Genomic DNA, 20081 nt, shown 5'->3' on the forward strand with positions numbered 1-20081 from the left:
CTCCTTTCAATTAAAAGATAGAACAAGTTGGACTTGCGCAGCCTGCAACCAAGAGTGTCCTAATGTCACCGAATACAACCCCTGACTGAAATACAGTCCTCAGCGTCCTTTAGTTTATCTATTAAACACCACTATGAAAAAACACCTTCCCTCCACCACTTCCTCCCCTCACTTCAAAGAAGCAATATTCTGAAATTACAAACAAGAGATTCAACTTAATAGAGGGGACACTGTGAGGGAACAGTTTACTCCGCAAAAGTAATGATGGCATCCTTGGTGGAGAAGGTTTGCCATGAGGTTAGATACAATTATGGAGAGTTCGGGATGAATCTTTCATTCCTGACATGGAGGGAAAGACCTCTTACTGTGAGCCTGGCTCCCCTGGAGAGGTTTCAATCTTTCTTAGAAAGTACAATCAAGTCCTGGGAAAATGAAAAAGGAATAAATTTGAAGTTCTCCTGAACAGTTTTCATAGAAGATCCAACAGTGGCTGTAACTTTTGTTAACGCTTCCGTAGCAGTGATTTAATGAAAAGTGATATGAACTCACCAGTCTAATAAAGGGGTCTTCCTTCTTCCTTTTCAAAAAATTTCCTAGAAGGAACTTTGGCTGGTTGATGTTTATCACCTTAGTAGATAAATATTTGTTGAGTGAACGAAAATCAAATACAAAAAGACACAAACACAGGAAAGTTACACTCTGATCTCTCTGTTTTACTCCTGTAGTAACAGTGCCCGACACAGAGGCCTTGCTTAAAAAGATGGGTTTTATTATTATTCGTATGGGGAGGTCAACAGATCAGGAGACGACTGCCATCGAAAAGACAGTTTATTATTCATAGACCCCAGGAGGGGGCAGCCACGCTGTGCAGGACCACGTGGGAAGGCAGAAGGAGCGAGGGTACCTATGGGCAAGAACCTTGACTGTGGCTTTTCCTGGAAGAAGAGGCAGGGTAGGCAGTTGAGTGGATTTAGGATTGGCTACTTTGAATTATTTCATTTGGTTTATGATTAGCTACTTTGAGTAATTCCAATGGAATTACTGGATTAGCTACTTTGAATAATTTCAGTAGGTTTCAGATTGGCTACTTTGAATCATTTCAGTGGTTTTAGGATTAGCTACTTTGCGTAATTTCAGTGGGTTTAGCATTGGCTACTATGCATCATTTCAGCAGGTTTAGGATTAACTATTTTGCATAATTTCAGTGGGTTTAGAATTGGCTACTTTGCATTAAATTCAGTGGGTTTAGGATTGGCTACTTTGAGTAATTTCAGTGGGTTTAGGATTGACTGCTTGCATTAATTTCAGCAGGCTCTGGCATGTGGGGGTTGTCCTTAATTCTCCGATGCCCTGGGGTGATCAGGGCTGGGGAATTTCTGCCTGGGGTGTGACAGCCCATAAAGGAGGTGGCTGGGTGTGGCTCTGGATTGGCTTGTTTGTATAGGAAAGGTGTACTTGCAGGCTAGTCCTTCACTATCTCTAGAAAATTTACTATTTTTAGACATTGGCCAGCCCTGGGAGGGGCAGTCCCTCCAGGGTCAGGAAGGCCCCAAAATTCTGTCAAAGCATCAGAAAAACATGGTTAATTACAGGCCTTTGCTCCATAAAAATCATGATCTTTAATTCTCTTCTAATTCTAATATAATTCTTTATTATTATTATTATTATTATTATTATACTTTAAGTTTTAGGGTACATGTGCACAACGTGCAGGTTTGTTACATATTCTAATATAATTCTTAATTCTATTGTTTTCTTGGCTATGACATTAATTTTATTAATTAGTTTAAAAGGCTAATGGCCTGTATTGATGGAAAAGTAATGCAGTAACATGACTTGAATTATTTTTAAAATATATTTTAGTATTTCATACCTCAGTATTAATCTGTATTTTCTGTGAAATGACAGAAAAATTCATTGTAAGATTTTGCTTTTGTATTCATTTTGATTTTGAGTTGAGTTTCAGTAATTTTTATAGCTTAGTGTTCAAAAATTACTTTCAATTTTTAGTAATGGGTTTATTGCATTTAAAGTGTTTTAACCGAAGACTTAGAATAAGAAGAAAGGCTTAAGCTACACTTCTGTAGCCTACAAAGTTATTGAGCAAAGGTGGCAATAATTGTTTGCCTGATTATTATTATTACTCCTTGCCTCTTAATTTTGGAGAATGCATTATAGCCTTTCTATTAAACTTCAATATTTATAAAAACAATGTACTGATCCTTTCTTATAAATATTTATAAGTTCTTAGCAGGAGCTACCTAATATGGTTCTGATGGTTCTGTGAGAGGCTGAACACACTCAATGCCTGTGGGGTTTCCTGAATGGAGACTAGCTGAGGTATTTTATCTGGCATAAAAACATCTGGTCTACAACATCAAATCACTCCAACATTGATATCATCATGTTTTAATTTTTTCTGAGTAGTCAGGTCAATGAACTTAGTGCTAAAAAAAGGAGGGAAAATGTACCAAATGACTTTGTCATTCATTTTCAAGGAAACCAGTTATTTATTCCATCACTCTATGGCTTCCTCTTCCACACTCTTGGGTCTCTGTGCACCCTTGTTGAACCCTATGACAGAGGTTAAGAATGGATTTTCTGAGGGGGGAAGAGAATCATAACCAATGTTTATAGAGCTCTTCCTATAGACTAAGTGGCTCACGTGGATTGTTGTTGCAAATCCTCCAAATCCTTGGGCAGGTGTTGCTATTCTCTCTCCTTCACAAATGAGCAGTAGAGGTTTAAGGTGATCAACTCGTCCAAAGTCACACAGGAACTCCAGAGCCCGTGTTCTGGACCATGTACATACTTCTTCAGGTGGTTTTTCATCTACTTTTATGAAACAGTAGTGCATAATAAGCATGTGAGTCGTATTTGGAAGGTATAATAAAGTGGACACTAAGGCATCCACCTCCCAGCTTCAGATAAACATTACCACCAACACCTCTGCAGTCTTGGGGGCCCGCCTTCCACTCCCACCTGGTACAGGCCTTATCTCCAGAGCCTCCTACCAACACCTGCTGCACTTCCCCCACTGGATTCTGTGCTGCACACAAAGGCTAGGCTCATTTTCCTTAAAAAAACAAAAAACAAAAACCAAACTCCTTACGCCATGGGGATGGCCCCCTTAGGGCATGTTCTGAACAAGGGACCTATGGCCAGAAACAACGCACACATCTATGACACTCTGCAAATGATTTCACTGTTTGGCAGACTTCCTCAAACTCATGATTTATCATTCAAACCGGGACACTTGGGAGTAAAAGGGGGAACTATCTAGTAGTCACACTGGGATAGCGGGATGGTGGGGCCATCCTGGGCAAACAAGTGGCACAGTCACCTTGACTTCATCCCTGGACTCTCATAGCTCTTCCCATCACATTGCCCGGAATGCTCTCCTCCAATCATATGGCCCACTGACTGTCCTCATAATGATCCCAGCTTGATGGAGTGGTTATGACATCGCCTTCCTGAATAAGATGAGGGTTCTAGCTTGGTTGGAGAGCATAGTATAATGCTTACTAATCAACACCCATCCATTAGGATCTGGCTGACATCCACCTCTCCCATCAAGTCTTCTGACTGTACCAATGCAGTCTTCTCTCCTTTCACAGACGGTTTTAGCACAGGCTGTGTGCCTGGCTTGCATGCCGTCATAGACGGCCTGGTATTCTTCCACAGTGGTTCAGAGCACTAGCTCTGGAGCCGGGATTCTAGGTTCCAACCTGGCTTGGGCACTCACTAGCTCTAGGACTTTGGACAAGTTATTGAACCTCTCTGAGCACTAATTTTCTCAATATCTACCTCATAGGGTTGGCTGAGAGGATCGAATGCGTTACTTGCATTTAGAACAGTACCTGGAACAGAATAGGAGCTACAGAAGCATTAGCTCTCACTGTCGCCTTAAGGCAATAATCTTGTCAAATGCCTATTAAAAAAAAATAGCCCCTAGAGAGCCCTTCCCAATGTAGGCACACAGTGTGTGTCAAAAATACTTCCCAACAGGTATTTCCCACAAAGGTGTGGGATGTCTGAGAAGCTAAGTGCTCCTGTGGTTAACAAACCTGGTGACAAAGGAGACTGTGTCAAGCCTGAACAAAGGAACAAGAGCTCCGATATACTTTAATCCTCTTCCCTGGAGGCCTCACATCAACACTGTCCACAGTCTAGTTCCTGTTACAGCTGGAATGGAGCAGATGGCCGGTGGTTTTACACTTATCTTACTTGATCATCACACAAGGGCAGATGGGGCTGGTAGGACAGAAAATGACCCCAATTTGACTCAAAGAAATTGAGACTCAAGGGGTCCAGTGGCCTGCGAGGTTACAAGCCAGTATTTCCTCCAGACGTCACGGGGAAAGGCACCTGTAACATCCGCCTCTCCTGGAGGCCGCTTCTTGGTCATCACTGATGTCCCTGACCGCTGTGCCTGGCTTGCTGTCTTCCTATCACCGCTCACCACCCCCTTTGCTGGCTCTTCCCTCCTTCCTACTTTAATTTTGATGGCTGTTTCTCCACTTGAGCCTTGGCCTTCTCCCTGCCCAATCCTCCGTGCTGATCCAGCCCATGTTTCAAATTCCCCTTCCGTGCAGCAGCCTCCCAAATCTGTCAGCAGGCTGACCCGTCGCCTGAGTCACAGCCCTCGTTTCCAACTGTTTCAAGCATCTCATATGAGGTGGCCCCAAACACCTGAAACCCGAGCCGACCCCTCTGGTGTCTCCTCCTCCTCCTCCCACCAACTTTTCTTCCTGTCTTCCTGGCTCTGCATTCCCAGCAGCCTGTGGATCTCATACCGAATACCCGCCCCCAGCTCTCCTGCAGCCAATCAGCTATCGCACTTGGTGCAGGTGAGAGTGGCAACGTTTCTCACACCTACTTCCTTTCTGTTCCCTGCACTGGGTCCCATCCCCTCCATGTACAATAGCTGCCTGGCAGGTCTCCTACTTCTAGCAACTCCCTGCTCCTGCAGTCCTTCCGTGACCTTCCTGATGGGGAGATCCTCAAGACTTTTCCCAGGAGCTCGGGGTTCCTGAGGCCCAGAAGAAGGTGAGAGTTAAGGCTCCGATTTTGTTGTTATATTATGCACTATGACTCTACTTAATATATATATATATATTTTAAAGGTTGCTAAAATATAGTTTAAAAACACAGTTCTAATTTCAACCCTCATCTGTTCTCTCAAAGGAGAAAAAAAGGCTGATTCCCCTTTGGCAGTGCAGGAACATCACCATGAATTTCAGGCCCTCCACAAACCCACCTCAGCCTCCTTCCCAGCTGGTTTCTGCAGGGACCTCCTCCCTCCCCAGCAATGCCCTGGCCCGCCTGGCTTCACTCCCTGCACACTTCCTGAACTTTCCTTCCTCCTTTCTCGCCATTTCCTCCATCTGTACTCCCACCCTCTCCTTCCATGGCCTCTTTTTTCCCCACCACCTCCTCCTCAGAGTGCTACTGTCCTCAGGGCCCCCTTCCTCAGCTCTCCTCCTGGCACTGTACGAGCAGCACTCCAGGTCTCCCGTTAGACTAGAGGACTTTGTCTCCTCCACGATACCAACAGTAGCTGATGCAGGGCCAGATAGCATATACCTCAGGCAGCTCTGCACTGCCCCAGGACACCAGGTATGGCAAGAGCTCAGCAAGCGGGCGATCCGTGCCGGCAGGGCTACCTGCCATCCCATCTCAGCACACCCACGCCACGTGGGGGAACCACTTGCCACTTCTCTCTTGTCAAAGTGGTAAAAAGTATACTCCAACAGATACAGGCTAAATCAACACCACCGACCAAAACCTGCCACAGACAATTTCACTAGAGAATGACCGCCACACAGAAAAAAACCCAGAAAGTATTTTCTACAGTTTCATCTGAAATGAAAAGGGCACTGGGTACCGCAGGGTACTGGGTACTCACTCTCACTTGTTCATCACCATGTTATTTTATTTTACCTCATAAAGGATTTGATGTGTATATACATGTCTCAGAACTTATTCAAGATTATTTTAAAAAGACACTTATGAAGAAATCAGTGGCATACAACTCTTTATATAAAGGATAATTGAGCATTGAGGGTCTAATTCTTGAAGCAATATTTTTACTTAAAATAACTGCAGTGAAATGGATTTTTTTTTTTTTTTTTTTTTTTTTGAGACAGGATCTGACAGTTACCCAGGCTGGAGTGCAGTGGCACAATCTCGACTTACTGCAGCCTCTGCCTCCCGGGTTCCAGCGATTCTCCCACCTCAGCCTCCCGAGTAGCTGGGACTATTGGCGCATGCCACCACACCCGGCTAATTTTTGTATTTTTTGGTAGAGATGGGGTTTCACCATGTTGGCCAGGCTGGTCTCAAACTCCTGGCCTCAAGTGATCCACCTGCCTCAGCCTCCCAAAGTGCTGGGATTACAGGCGTGAGCCACCACACCTGGCTTAAAATGGGGTTTAAAGTACCCCTGTTACCAACTGCCCCTTTCCTCCCTCAAAAACCTACTGCACAATTGCATTAGAGTTAAAATGCCAAAGTTTCTTCATTTTAAGGTACTTTAGAAATCCTAGAGCAAAACTCAATTGAATGCTTAGCTATGACTGAGGAGTCTCACTCCTGGCCAAACACCTATGTGTGATCTTTCATGCCAAACCATGGTCAATCATAAAGACTGCCTGGTGGGCCTCACGGGGGCAAGCTACACTCCCCACACCTGACTTGTGCACAGCCAGTGCATGACAGGTCCTGGGGGCCACAGTCAAGGACTCAGCCCACCTCCCCGCAGCCCGTGCTCTTCCAGAGCTATGTGCACTCCTGGCTGGGTGCCTTCATTCAGAGGGATCTGTTCCCTTCATGCAAGTCCTCCCTCAGGCACCTCAGCTGAGACTTCCTGGGGAAGGGAAGCTTGAAGCCACTTTTCTCCATATCTGTGCTGATCCAAAATGGAATCCACAATTGTTTCAATAAAGAAACTGTGGCATATGTAAACACAATGGAATATTATTCAACCTTGAAAAAGGAGATCCTGCCATTTGCCACAATGTGGATGAACTTAGAGGATACTATGAAGCAAGCCAGGAACAGAAAGACAAGTAGTGCAAGATCTCACTTAGCTGTGGGGTCTTAAAAGTCACATGTATAGAAGCACAGAGTAGAATGTAATCACTGGGGGCAGGGGGTGGAGGAAGGTGAGATGCAGGTCAAAAGGTACGAAGCTGCAGTTACATAGGATGAGTAAGTCTAGAGACCTAACGTACAACATGACGACAACAGTGAATCATACTGTGCTGTATGCTGGAAATGAGAAGAGACCTTAGATGCTCTTTCCACACACCCACACCTGGGAAACTGTATGAGAGCTACGCTAATTTGCTTGACTGCAGTAATCACTTCGCTCTGTAAATGTGTATCAAAACATCCTGATGCATACCTTAAAGATACACAATAAAAAGATTTTTAAATACCCCCAAAACAAAACTGATCCAAAATAGGGGGCAGGGGTGCCTTCTTTGCCGCAGCCTTGCTCGTATTCCTGCAGCGAGTGAGCACAGACAGGCTCGACTGTGCCTTTCACTTGGCTGTTGTGTATACCAGCACCTCCCACACCTGGCAGCTCAGCTCCCTGGCTCTGCTGAGCTCCTGACCGACTCAAGTTACTTCATTCTTCTGGGCAAGCACTCTCACTTCTCATTTTGAAAAATATGTGGTGACAATTGCCAAGTGGGGAAGCAACAGAATCAGGGGAAATGAGTCTAGCTCTAGCATTGAAAGTACCAACAGTATGGCTCTGGTTGGTTGCTTAATTTGGGGGGGCTCTGGTTGGTTGCTTAATTTGGGGGGCTAAGCCTTCTTGTCTGCAAAATGAGGTAACTTGACTATATTTTGCTGAATATTCCTTTCAGGTCTAATATGCCAGATTCTATGAATTATGCTTCTTAAAACTATATTCTGAAAAAGTTAAAAAAATAAAGCGGCAGAATGAAACTAACATTCTTTATTTTCCTTTTATTTTTTAAAGGTCACCTTTAAAAAGTAGCATTTAAAAATAAATCCGTCTCACAGCTCAAAGAAATTTCTGACAGTACTGCCCTCATGCTGGTCAGCCATTATTTACTGTGTGTCTGCCACCTGCCGGCACATATATATAGCTCTTCCTCTTCTTTCCTGGGAGCAAACCTTTAGCGTTTCTTCCACGTAAACTTTCTGCGGGCTCCCTCTTGGCCTGGCTTCTTCCGTTCCCTCACACGTGGATCAGTAGTAAGTAGTCCAGCTGCAGCATAAAAAGAGAAGCCTTTAGGAACCATTAATATGCATGCTGCCAAGAAGAAAAGCAGGTTCATAAATTTATAGGTACTGTTGGCTGAGAAAAAAAACTAGAGGAAAGCAACCAGACCAGTAATAATTTACCAGCCCAGTATCAACCTCATGATGGCAGTTTGCTTCCACTCTTTCAGGATATTTTTCCAACCTCTGAGACAAACACAAGTTACATTATTTAAACCTGCTTTCCTTAAATTATAAGAATCATGGCTCCCTTTTGGTTTTTAAGCTTGCTCAACCTAAGTGAGATAAAGCTGCTCTTGTGTGGGCGGTCACTATTCACTGTAAGGGAACTTAACCTGCACACTTACTATTGCAGAGGACAGAGTTTTAATGGAGACAAGAGGCAGAGAAGAAAAACTTACTGTAAAGGTGAAGTATGAGAAAGTACTTAGATACCATCTATTAACAGTTTACATGAATATGCATATACACACAAATATGACTTGTCAAACATTTAAAAAAGGAAACTTTCATTATTTTAATTTATGCCATAATAATATTCCCTGTTTTTTTTGTTTTAGAATCTAAAAAATAAGTTTTAGAGTTGTATTTTCAGCACAGGCTGTTTCTTCTAGAAGAATAAAGTCAGTTTAAACGGGAAACTTTCATTCTCCCAATCATCAGGAGTGATTATGTTTCTAGGCAACTGCTGGGGTTACTCTTAGCTATGGCCCATAAGGAAGAGCCCCAGCAGTGGCTGGAGCTATAGTAAGTTAGTAAAGACCATAGATTCCAAGAATACCACTGATGGGAAAGCTCTTACATTGCTTTTATAAATATGTAAATGGACCATACTTTTTCCTTGTCTTTTTCACTCTTCCAACGTTAGCACTCCTCCTACTGTATACAAGGCTTGGGTATTTTATTAAGGACCATTTAATGTACATATAGCAAAGGAAAACCTTGTTTATGATATACCCATAACATTTACACTTGCTTGTACTTAAAGGACATGCATGGAATAAAACAGCAGTATTTGACAAAATACAGAAAAGACCTAAGTTCTAGCTTCAACTGTAAGTAAGAATGCTTTATTACTTTCAGATATGCACAGTAGCTCAAACTCATCAAATTGTTAAGATTCTAGCAAATTACTTCAATGACTAGATATGAATCCCATATGATGACAAATTGCTTATAAGCAAATGGATTTTTAAGAGCCTTAAGCAATTAAGTAGCCTAAGCCATAGGTAGTGTTTTTATTGAACCCCAGCGGCTTGTACTAGAAGGTCTGGTGCACAGAGACCAACCTACTTGCCCAGAGGAGGAGCTTATAGACTTAGGTGCTAAGTGACTTGCCCACGACCATGCAGCCGCCGATAGCACACATGGTGCTTTCCTCTTCTCATCAACAGTGCGAAGATGGTTTTCAGCTCAAACTTCCCCGATTTATTCTAACTTCTAAAGCAGTAGTCTAAGGAAAGAATCAACTGCCCATCCTTTTTCACATTACACAGGGACTCTTGTATTCATGCCCAGGTAACAGGGTTACACAGAGTAGGGTAAAAGAAAATTCAAACACCACAATGGGAAAAAATGGAAACCTCCAATAACTTACAAAAACAAAATACCCAAAGAACTTTATCACTAACCAAACAATTATTACAAATTTCTATGACAGGCCAGGTGTGGTAGCTCATGCTACGTAATGTCAGTGCTTTGGGAGGCCAAGGCAGGATTGTTTGAGGCCAGGAGTTCGAGAACAGCTTGGGCAACATAGCAAAATGCAGTCTCTACAAAATATACAAAAATTATCCGGGTTTGGGAGTGTACGTCATAGTCCTAACTACCTGGGAGGCCGAGGCAGGAGGATTGCTCGAGCCCAGAAGTTTAAGGCTGCAGCTAGCTATGATAATACCACTGCACTCCAGCCTGGCTGACAGAGAGAGACTGTTTAAAAAACAAAAACAAAAAACCCACACATTTCTATGATAAAACAAAAACAAGCAATTTGTCTCTTAAATATAACTAAGCTAAGCACTTTGTTAAGCTGGATAAAAGGTTATGCATTAAGGCCAAAATTAACTTTTCCCTGACCTTGGAACTGAACATTTTAGCAGGGCTCAAATAATCAGTGTGGGGAGTTCTCCCCTTTTTCTAATTCAAGCTCACCTTGTAGAAATCAAATCTGAGAAATACTGTTATGGTTCTGTAGCAAGAAAGAAGACAGCGAAGTGAAATATTACATATGTAACTATGTATTTTCTCACGAACTTCAGGCACTAGGACAAGAAGCAGATGAACATGTACAGCCAGTATTGGGCCACCATGCCCGTCCCACCTAGACTCATACCTTGTCTCATCCACTCGACCTCGTCCTCGGTGACAAAGCTGCACAAGGCTTTTGCCATTGCCAGTCGTATTGCTCCAGCCTGCGCCGACCTCCCGCCCCCTGAGACTGTGCAGGTCACGTCGTGCTTTCCCAGCCGGTCAACAAAGTGGAAAGGGAACATCAGCTGTTCTCTAAAGCACAGCACAAGTAAATGTGGTTACGTTTACTATAAAGACACATAATTATGTAAACAACTGAAATTCTGAATATTCATAAAAACAATATTCTGCATGCCACTGTTATACTTTTCATACTTCTCAATCAATCCACTTTACCAAGATATAGAAACACCAACATTTCTGACATTTCGAATGATTTGCTGAGAGATTAAGATTTCTTTCTTTTTCTTGGGTACAGCAACACACTCTTACTGTTTGCTGATCCCCTTTATCTCAGAAGATCTTTTCAAAGCTTGAAAATAATCTCGTAAAGAAGTCTTACAGTTGGGGAACTCCATTAATCAACTGAATTTAATGTCTCTGGATTGAATGATCAGATATAAAATCAATAGGCCTTTCCAAACGATTATCACATGTCATTTGGATTCATTAAATAAAGTCTACTATAAATGTACCTGTATAATGTATAATGCTCATCTTGATATGGTTAGTTTTTAAAGTTTCTAAAACTATTTTTGACCTTTGCACTTCCCTGACACCAAACACCTATTCCCAATATTCTTAAAGTTCTCTAAATCACAGGGTCCTGCTACCTTCCTGGGGCCAGGTGACATTCTACACAACCCCTGTCAGGCCTGCTCTTTCAGGGTCGGTCAGGGCCCACAAGATCCTGGGGCAGGCACCACAGACAAAACACGGCCCTGGATTTTCTCCTGCTCAACTGCACAAGTATTTGTTGAATATCGTTTTCATGCCAGGTAAGATGTTCACCATTACCTCTGTCAAGCACTTTGATTTTGCTATTTTGCCTTAATATCTTGCTACACTTTTATGCAGAAAAGCTCACTTATATTGCGTTTGCTTTCTTTGATGCTGTGGCTTCTAGACCCAAAATCAAGTTTATATAACACAGTTAAGCTGAGAGACAGGTATGGACAGGACATTCAAGTGCTATTCTTCATACCACACTAGTAAAATAATCACAAGCAGATGGGCAAAAGATGACTTTCAAAAGCCATAGCAAATCGGAATTTATAACAATACGATGTAGGGATGACATAACTCCTACAACAACAAAAAATTCATAAATCTATACTGTCTTTTTGAACAAATGCTTCCAAGAAACCAAATAAAAAGTAGCCATAAGTTATAAAAACAGTATTATAAGTAGTATCTATTAATATACTATGATAACTAAAGAAAATTTAAGCTGAGCACCTAAAGTACAAGCTACTCAGGAGGCTGAGGTGGGAGGACTGCTTGAGCCCAGCAGCTTGAGTCCGGTCTGGGTCCAGAAGTTTGAGTCCAGCCTGGGTGACATAAAGAGACCTTGTCTCTTAAAAAAAAAAAGTAAATATAAAAGAAAATTTAGGCTGGGCGCAGTGGCTCATGCCTGTAATCCCAGCACTTTGGGAGGCCGAGGTGGGCAGATCACCTGAGGTCGGGAGTTTGAGACCAGTCTGACCAATATGGAGAAACGCCGTCTCTACTAAAAATACAAAACTAGCTAGGCATGGTGGTGCATGCCTGTAATCCCAGCTACTCAGGAGGCTGAGGCAGGAGAATTGCTTGAACCCAGTTGGCGGAGGTTGTGTTAAGCCAAGATTGCACCACTGTACTCCAGCCTGGGCAACAAGAGCAAAACTCCGTCTCAAAAAAAAAAAGAAAAAAAAAAAGAAAAGCAATGTACAGACTGAAAATCTAATTCCACTATTGCATTTACCTCGACCATCTGGCTCCATGACTCAGTTATATATCCAGTAATTACATTATGAAATCTATTTTTCTAGATTTTAATTGAAGTCTCTTTTTATTTATATAAGCATTTGTTAAAGAATCATAAAATTTTAAAAATTAAGCCAGGAAAGTGTTTAAGCTCCCAAACAAATGGCTGTCCAGAAGCCTCCCTTGTAACTTCACTTATGTGGCTAACCCACTTCACTGTGTGTTAGGTGATGACAGAATTCCGATCAAGATCCCTGATTCTGGGTTGGTTAGTCTTCCTATTAGTCAATGGTCACCTCACTGCTGATTTGTAAGTTCCTGAAGTGGCTGCCCTAAATCCTTACAACTACTTTAAAATAGTTGTAGGTGCCCATTCCCACCAAGACTAGCCTTAGGCTTCCCAACCATGTAGGAAGTTTCTTGCCAATAGGAATCATATCTTAAATATCTCTGATATCTTCACAATGCCCAGAACAAGACTGGAGACATAGATGTCCTTAGTAAAAAGCTGCTGAATTCAAATCAAAGAATAAGATCTAAAGATGTAATTTCACTATGAGATCAAGCCAGAATTGAAACTTGCTGTTAAATCATCAGGAGTTATGTCTGAATACAAATCAACAGACAGGTTATTGGTTACAGAACAGTCCTCCTATAGTTCCCAATGTTGAAGTTATCAAACCCTGGGGTATGGGTTTCTCTCTGGCTTTTCCTAAGGGAAAATAAAAGCTTCTTCCATCCCCTGCCCTGTGAGGATAATAGCAGAACTAATTCATCTTAAATGGAGTTAAGAATGCACTGCTTGTTGACACAGGCACACACAAATAAAATAAACACACATTTCCTAAAGTAATTATTGTGTCCAGAAGCTTACACTGTATTAGGAGGGTCCTCTTTTGCCTATATCAGCATTGGTATCAAAAGAGTTTTAGCCCTTTTGACCTGAAATACCGTAACACATGCAGGAAACAGGAGAAGGATTAGGAAAGGAGGAACCAATCATACCAAACTTCTGTTACTCATGGATAACGACAGTAACTACTGGGAAAATAATAACCATATCAAGAAGAGGCCTTTATATAGCAAGTCAGAGAGAGTTCTGAGATGAGTATATTTAGATTAGAAGAGCTGTAGTATCTATTTATGATTAATGTCTATTTCTCCATAGGATACAAAGTTTAAAAATTAAAACTGCCATATTTAGCACCCAGAACTAAGCAAAGCCTGATGAGTTCTTATTTTAACCCATAAATGCTAGGTTTCTTTGCTTGCTCAATATATATAATCACATTCCTCTGAATAGGAAAAAATCCAAAATGATAAAGCAGAATTTTTCTAATATTTATGATCAGAAAAACATACACAAGCCACAAGAAATTACTTGCACTTTTCTTTGCCTAGTGAGTTAGGTCAGTTTTAAGTGCCAAGGCTGGTTGTTGTGGTGGTGGTTTTGTTTTGTGCATGCCCATCCCCAAACTAGAAGGTGGAAATCTAAATCAAAATTTCTTACATTTTGGCACAGTCTGCACTTCAGAACATAAGCTACATCTAAGACTACTCAAACTGCAGTAGGATCTGATGAAAAGGGGAAGAAGAGTCAATTAATGAGGAATTCTAGAGATGCTTTTTAAAAAATCTGGAAGCTGCTTTAAAAACTAGCTTCAATTAGCTAGTTTGATATGTTACATTGGTAAAGAGAAATAATCATTCAGATAAACAGAATTAGAAGATCACAAGCCTTCTTAAATGATCATGATGTATTATAAAGTATGTTTCCTTTAAAAACAAAAAATCAGAACCCAAAACGAACCTGTCCTGTGTGATCGGGAAGTAAAGCTGGTAATCAATTCCATTTACTTTTATTCTTCCACTTCCATGTTTATAAACAATTGCTTCTGCTTTTGCAGTCTTTCTTTTACCTTCAAAAATATAAAATTCCTATTAGTAAATATCTTGAAGACCTGCGCTTTGAGACAGGTAAAACTACATTAAAATTTGTTTCCCCAAAATAATACACAAGTCCTATAACTATTATTTCAAGTCAAACAAAAATAAAGCAGGTAAACTACACCACAACAGATGCAATAAAGCTCACTGTGGGGTAATTTTGTTCTTCAATTCCATTTTAGAAACACTACAATGATTTTAAATTAGTTTGAACAACCAACAAAGTAATTTATATTCATTTCCCTTACGAGAATCCACAACCAATTTACATAGCATTCTTCTTTTATAAACAGTAAGAATATATCTAACAACATAAGTTTTAGAAATATATAAATAGTATGATGAAATATAACTAGTAGAAATAAAAAAATACTCAGGAAAGGTCACATTTCTTTGAAAACACCACAGGAGTTAAAAATGACAATGACGTGAAATCTTTTAAGAGTTGTAAATATTTTAATAGTTCAAGTCGTAAAAGTTGGACTACGTCTAATGGCTCTGAACAAGAAAAATGTGAGTTAAGGACGTGAAGTTTTCACATTACATAGTTTTGGCATTTGATATGCAGATTCACTGAGCATTTTCATTTTTTGCGAAGAAAACTTTATTATAAATATTTTACCCATTCTAGCAGCTTAAAATGTGAAAATTAAAAGATTCAATAATATAAATGTGTGAAAAGAAAAAGTGTTAATATGACTGTATAGGTATGCATCCACATTTTTTTCTTAGGATATTATACAGTTCAGTTTTGAAAAACTTCAACAGAATCTTAAAAATTAGGAAATCCAAAGTAACAGTAGCAAAAATAAACAAATAAAAAATCTAATGGATACCAGAAAGCAATAGCAAATAAAAATAATTGTAGTTTTTCAACCTTCACTGAATTTATTTTCTCTCCACAGAATGTCGTTACCTTCGCTTTTGCTAAAGGCCATTCCTTGCTCATCATACTGTACAGGTTCAATCAGCTGTTTTTTTGATTCAAGAGTTACACTTCTTCGAAACCTCTGCACAAATTCTTCCTCAGCAGCACCACACTGCAATGTCAATAACTTTTCTAGCAGCCGAATGAACTGCATATACTGCAGACAATAAAAATTCATTAGAAGGTGCAAGTGTAATTGCATTTGCTAAATTTTTTCTATTTTTTGCATACTTGATCTTTCCAATGTTGCTTTTCCTGATGAATTTTGACAGGATGACACTTCCGCATCTTCACACTGCTTTTAAAACAGCATGCAGATGCATCACTTTTCCTGCGTATCTTTAGTGCCAAATCTTTTCTTTCAAGAAACAAAGAGATTTATCATTCAAAGAAAAATCAATTTCTCTGTATTATGTTTATGAAATTGAGATTTAAATTCACTTTCAAAAAGTATTTAGATGATCTTCAAGTGTAATTTGCTCTCTTTTATTAGAACTGTATCAAGAGGAGCTTTATAAATAATTTCAAGTAAGTTATGTATAGTAATATGGAAAGAGTTTGATTTTGAGAAAATGTACCTCTTAAATTATATTTCATAATACATTCGGCAAATATATCTTTGGCTGTTCAAGCTGTGTTACTTTAATGTTTATGATTTCCTTTAAAACCGAACAATCAAGCTATTTAAAAATTCAAGAGATACTTGACTTAAAGGGCAACCTCTTGAAATAAATTATCCTTGCTCCTCTGTGCATTTTTTTTAATAGTTCTTGAACATGTGATTAGAAAGTAAACAACTTGGAATTAACCCCTTAAAATTAGAAGCCAGAATAATCACTCTAAAGTGTTTATGGAGAAGGAAACAACTAATGCTTGAGATTCTTAGTTAATATGGATTGTGAAACTCAGTTTTTTATAACCTTATTTATGTTTTTTGTCGGCCTTAAACATCATACTCATCTTTGTCACTATTGCCTTTATTGTAAAAATCTGCCATTAATAGTTTGAAATTTTTAAAAATCTTACCAGTAAGATTAATATTAAAAGAACTACTTTGACTATAGCTTCCTATGATGTAATGAAAGAGAAGCCACTCTTCTAGTAAGGGTGAAATACTCAGCTACCTAGGATATTGGGTGGACAGAGCTCCACGCTCCTCTCCAGTCACTGGCCTGGGCGTTCTGTGCTCAGCTACTCTCTTGATTCCATCTCACAGACTCTCAATGACTACTTCTGCACCTACAAAGGGGCACTATGGGTGGAACTCAGCCTTGCTTCTGAACTAGGTTAAGAAGTCACTGACCACCTCCACATCCCTCATCTTGATACCAGCCATAAACATTAGGATTTCTTCTGATATCCAGTACCCCAAAGTACAAAGTATCATATATAACTTGTTTCTTTTGTTTTCATAGTTGTACACCTGTATTAAAGTCCGTGGGATATTACAAAGCAGAAAAAATACCTGAGTTATTAAAAAAAAATCAAAGCAGCCAGAAACAGAGGAAATAATGAAATTACTTGTTCAGTGAAGAAGCGAAGAGATTTTTCAGTTAATTCAAGTAGAGCAGTACTTGGCAGTTAGGATATTAGAAATTAACTCTGGATCTACCACTAACCAATTGTCTGACACTTTGTTTAAGCAAACTGCAACTTTTCCAAATCATTAATTTCTATAATACATTAAATGAGAAAAAGAACAATTCAACTACATGACTTAAAATCTATATATGGTGGCAAAGTACTAACAATGTTAGCCACCGCCATCAAAGAAAATCTCCATCTTGGAAAAATTTGTGAAATTTATCTACACCTCAATCTTCCAGAAAGTAATAAATTTGGAACATCAAAATGTTTAAGACATCAACTGTCCTGTGAAAATGTTGATATATTAGAACATTTAACAAAATAAGAATGCAATTAAGACCTAAAGCAGGGGGTCACAAACTTTATAGGGTATAAGATTCGCCTGGAAAGTTGGTTAAAAAGATTCCTCGGTAACTCCCTAGAGATTCTGAGCTAGATCTAGGGTGAGGCTTAGGACACTGTAGTTTGTAACCAGCATTTCAAGGGATTCCGACAGAGGTGGTTTGCAGATCCCAAGATAAAAACCACTGACCTTACAGATATGGCACACAAGGTAAGCAGTAAACTGCATGAAGGCAACCATGTGCTGCATCCCTTTTCTACTTAACCTATAATGACTCCTTACACTTATCATCAGCTTGTAAAATTAGCTACCGGCCTTACGTAAGGAGATGAAACAACATCTGCCGTGCTTCCCTAAAACAACTGGCACAGGATATGAGGGCACTTACAAGAGGAGGACTTGGAGACTCGACAAGTCACCTCCCTGACCACAGATAAGGTCCTCCCAAGGCAGAAATCAATGATGAATGTGTTTTGTTTTTTTGTTTTGTTTTGTTTTGTTTTTAAAGAAAGAAAGAAAAGTCATCGTAGGAACACCTGCCTCTGAGGAACATTACTATTAGGATCCTAAATACAGCAATTGTCTGCATTCTTACTGCACAGGTCCCCTTAAATTAAAAAGATTAATTACTCACATCTAGATCTGACAGTTTTTCCACTAACATTTCTTCTAGTTCCTCCTTAATCAGCCATCTGCTGCCAATCACGTCCCTGTTAAAATATCACATACATTCTCTTTTTAATTAGCCATGCAATTAGAGTTATATCACAAAAGATCCCACATATAGTAGCAATTTTATGATTTGAAAATCAGTTTTTATATTATATAGCAGTAATTTTACCCAACTAAGCTATTTTTGACATACATTCCATTTCCTCAATCTACTTTAGAAAAGGTGTGTACTCTAGCAAATGTTTTAAGAGTTAAATATGGCACTATGGAACTCATTTGGTATTAAAAGCCCACCAGATTTCTTAAAGATTAAAATTGTGCCTGTATAACTTACTTCAAAGAAGATGTTATAGATACAACGTTAACCTGTCAATAGACTAATGTGGTAGCAAGTTCAACTAAAGGGACAGGAGTGCATTTAACTTAACTTAAACAAGGTGTTCTTCCTTTATGGAAGAAATCTTGAATAGATAGGCCAAAATTTAACACTGGCTGATCAGTTTGATGGATCTGATCTATTGCTGTCTGCCAAATGGAAGCAGAAACCTTGAAATCCCAAAATATAAAAATAAAATGTAAAAAATTAAAGCATGCAAATGCTAAATAAATGTGCAGCTATATACATAAAAATTCTGAGGACATCATATCCAGGTATAGTAATTAAATATTCTATCATATATAAATCTGGGATAAAATAACATAAAAATAACTTCAATTCATGCTTCCTCCTAAACAAAAACTATCTATTATTTTGAACCCTAACCTTAATGCTTAATGCTGAAATACTGAACAAATTTTAGGCTTCAGGTATGTCTAAAAAAATACCAATGGGTGGCATGTTTTTAGTTCAAATTTTACTTATATTTTAATGCAAGAAAAGAGCTTACCTGGTTACAGTTTTTTCTGGAAGCAGACTTTTGGCTTGCAAGTGACTTTGATGTTTTTCTAAATTGAGTAACATTCCATATACATCCTATGGCAAACAAAATATACAGTACATGCTAAAAATAAGAGCAATGGTACTTCATAACTTCTGATATATTTTATAGTTTTCTCCTCTAAGTACTTCCTAAGGTGTCCTCCTCCTCAGAGAATCAAGCTGCAGAGTAAATAAAACTGAAAATGCTTTTAATAATACTATTTCTCATTTAAACTAAAGGATGATAGAGTAATTTCAATGACAATTTAGTGTCATACACCACAGCACACTTAATTTTAGCTGATTTTAAAATAACTCTATAAAAATTTTACAACTCTACTTCAGTGAGGTTGGTTAAAAAAACCAAAAACCTTTAACTATTTCCCTTTTCTTTCAGAAAAAATCGTAATTTATATGGCAATGTGTACTTTAAACTTAGAGAATTATCCAGTAAAATATATGGTATTTATAGATACTTATGTATTATTTAATACAACTTACTACTTATTTAATATTTAAATAATATTGAAGTCCTTATCATATAGTTTTTATCTTAAAAAGAGCTATTATATTTTTAATTTGATTTCCTCCTATTAATTTACTTCCTAACAAAATCTGTGAATGCATGTCACTTGTTAAATTACAATGGCAGTAGAAGTTTGCCATTTTGTTAAAACTTGCAAAAAGCAATAATCCAGCAATAAGGATCATCAATGAAATATATTTTCTAGGCAATGAGTTTACAACAAGCAAAATAGTACAGCTTTTGCCTAAGCAAACTTAACTTTTTGAGACTAACACTCAATACATTTGTATTTATTCATTTATAATTTACACATAACCTACCATACTAATACCCAATGAGCAGATAGGCATTTTAAAAGAATGAGCTAGAGATCTAGAGATGACATAAATTGACTTTTTTTTTTTTTTTTGCTAATCATGATACCTCCTAGTATCAGCAAATCTCAGAAGATACACCTTGTTACTGATAGAGATGTGTCAATCCATATCTCAAACAGTCTTAATAATTTCAAGTTTTCAGGGGCAACTTCTTGTGGGCTCTGATTAGACTGCCATATTACCTCATAATGTTGCTGATAAAGTTTTATCTAAGTGTAGGAGAAATGTCCCTTTGCCACTGTCATCACATTTACTAGTGCTTGCATTTTAGCACGGTCTTCACTCTGCAACCTGTTTTCAGGAAT

General features: G+C 39.0%; 1 protein-coding gene and 1 long non-coding RNA gene across 3 annotated transcripts in view; one reads left to right on the plus strand and one right to left on the minus strand.

Moving 5' to 3' along the window:
• The first annotated feature begins 3852 nt into the window (after positions 1-3852).
• Positions 3853-10866, plus strand: LOC129397120 (uncharacterized). The gene is made up of 2 exons (XR_008624297.1): positions 3853-5049; positions 10521-10866. It is a non-coding gene; the product is annotated as an uncharacterized LOC129397120 (long non-coding RNA).
• Positions 7958-20081, minus strand: part of MRPS9 (mitochondrial ribosomal protein S9) — a 64137-nt gene continuing 52013 nt past the window's right edge. For both annotated transcript variants that reach the window (XM_003811675.6, XM_034953632.3), the window contains 6 exons: positions 18842-18927; positions 17917-17992; positions 15341-15509; positions 14288-14396; positions 10595-10764; positions 7958-8248 (listed from right to left, as the gene is read on the minus strand). In XM_003811675.6, the coding sequence (XP_003811723.2) occupies positions 8157-8248; positions 10595-10764; positions 14288-14396; positions 15341-15509; positions 17917-17992; positions 18842-18927 (702 nt within the window). In that variant the 3' untranslated portion in view covers positions 7958-8156. The remainder of the gene's footprint in view (positions 8249-10594; positions 10765-14287; positions 14397-15340; positions 15510-17916; positions 17993-18841; positions 18928-20081) is intronic.

Source organism: Pan paniscus, chromosome 12 (assembly GCF_029289425.2).
Source record: "Pan paniscus chromosome 12, NHGRI_mPanPan1-v2.0_pri, whole genome shotgun sequence".
Classification (NCBI taxonomy): domain Eukaryota; kingdom Metazoa; phylum Chordata; class Mammalia; order Primates; family Hominidae; genus Pan; species Pan paniscus.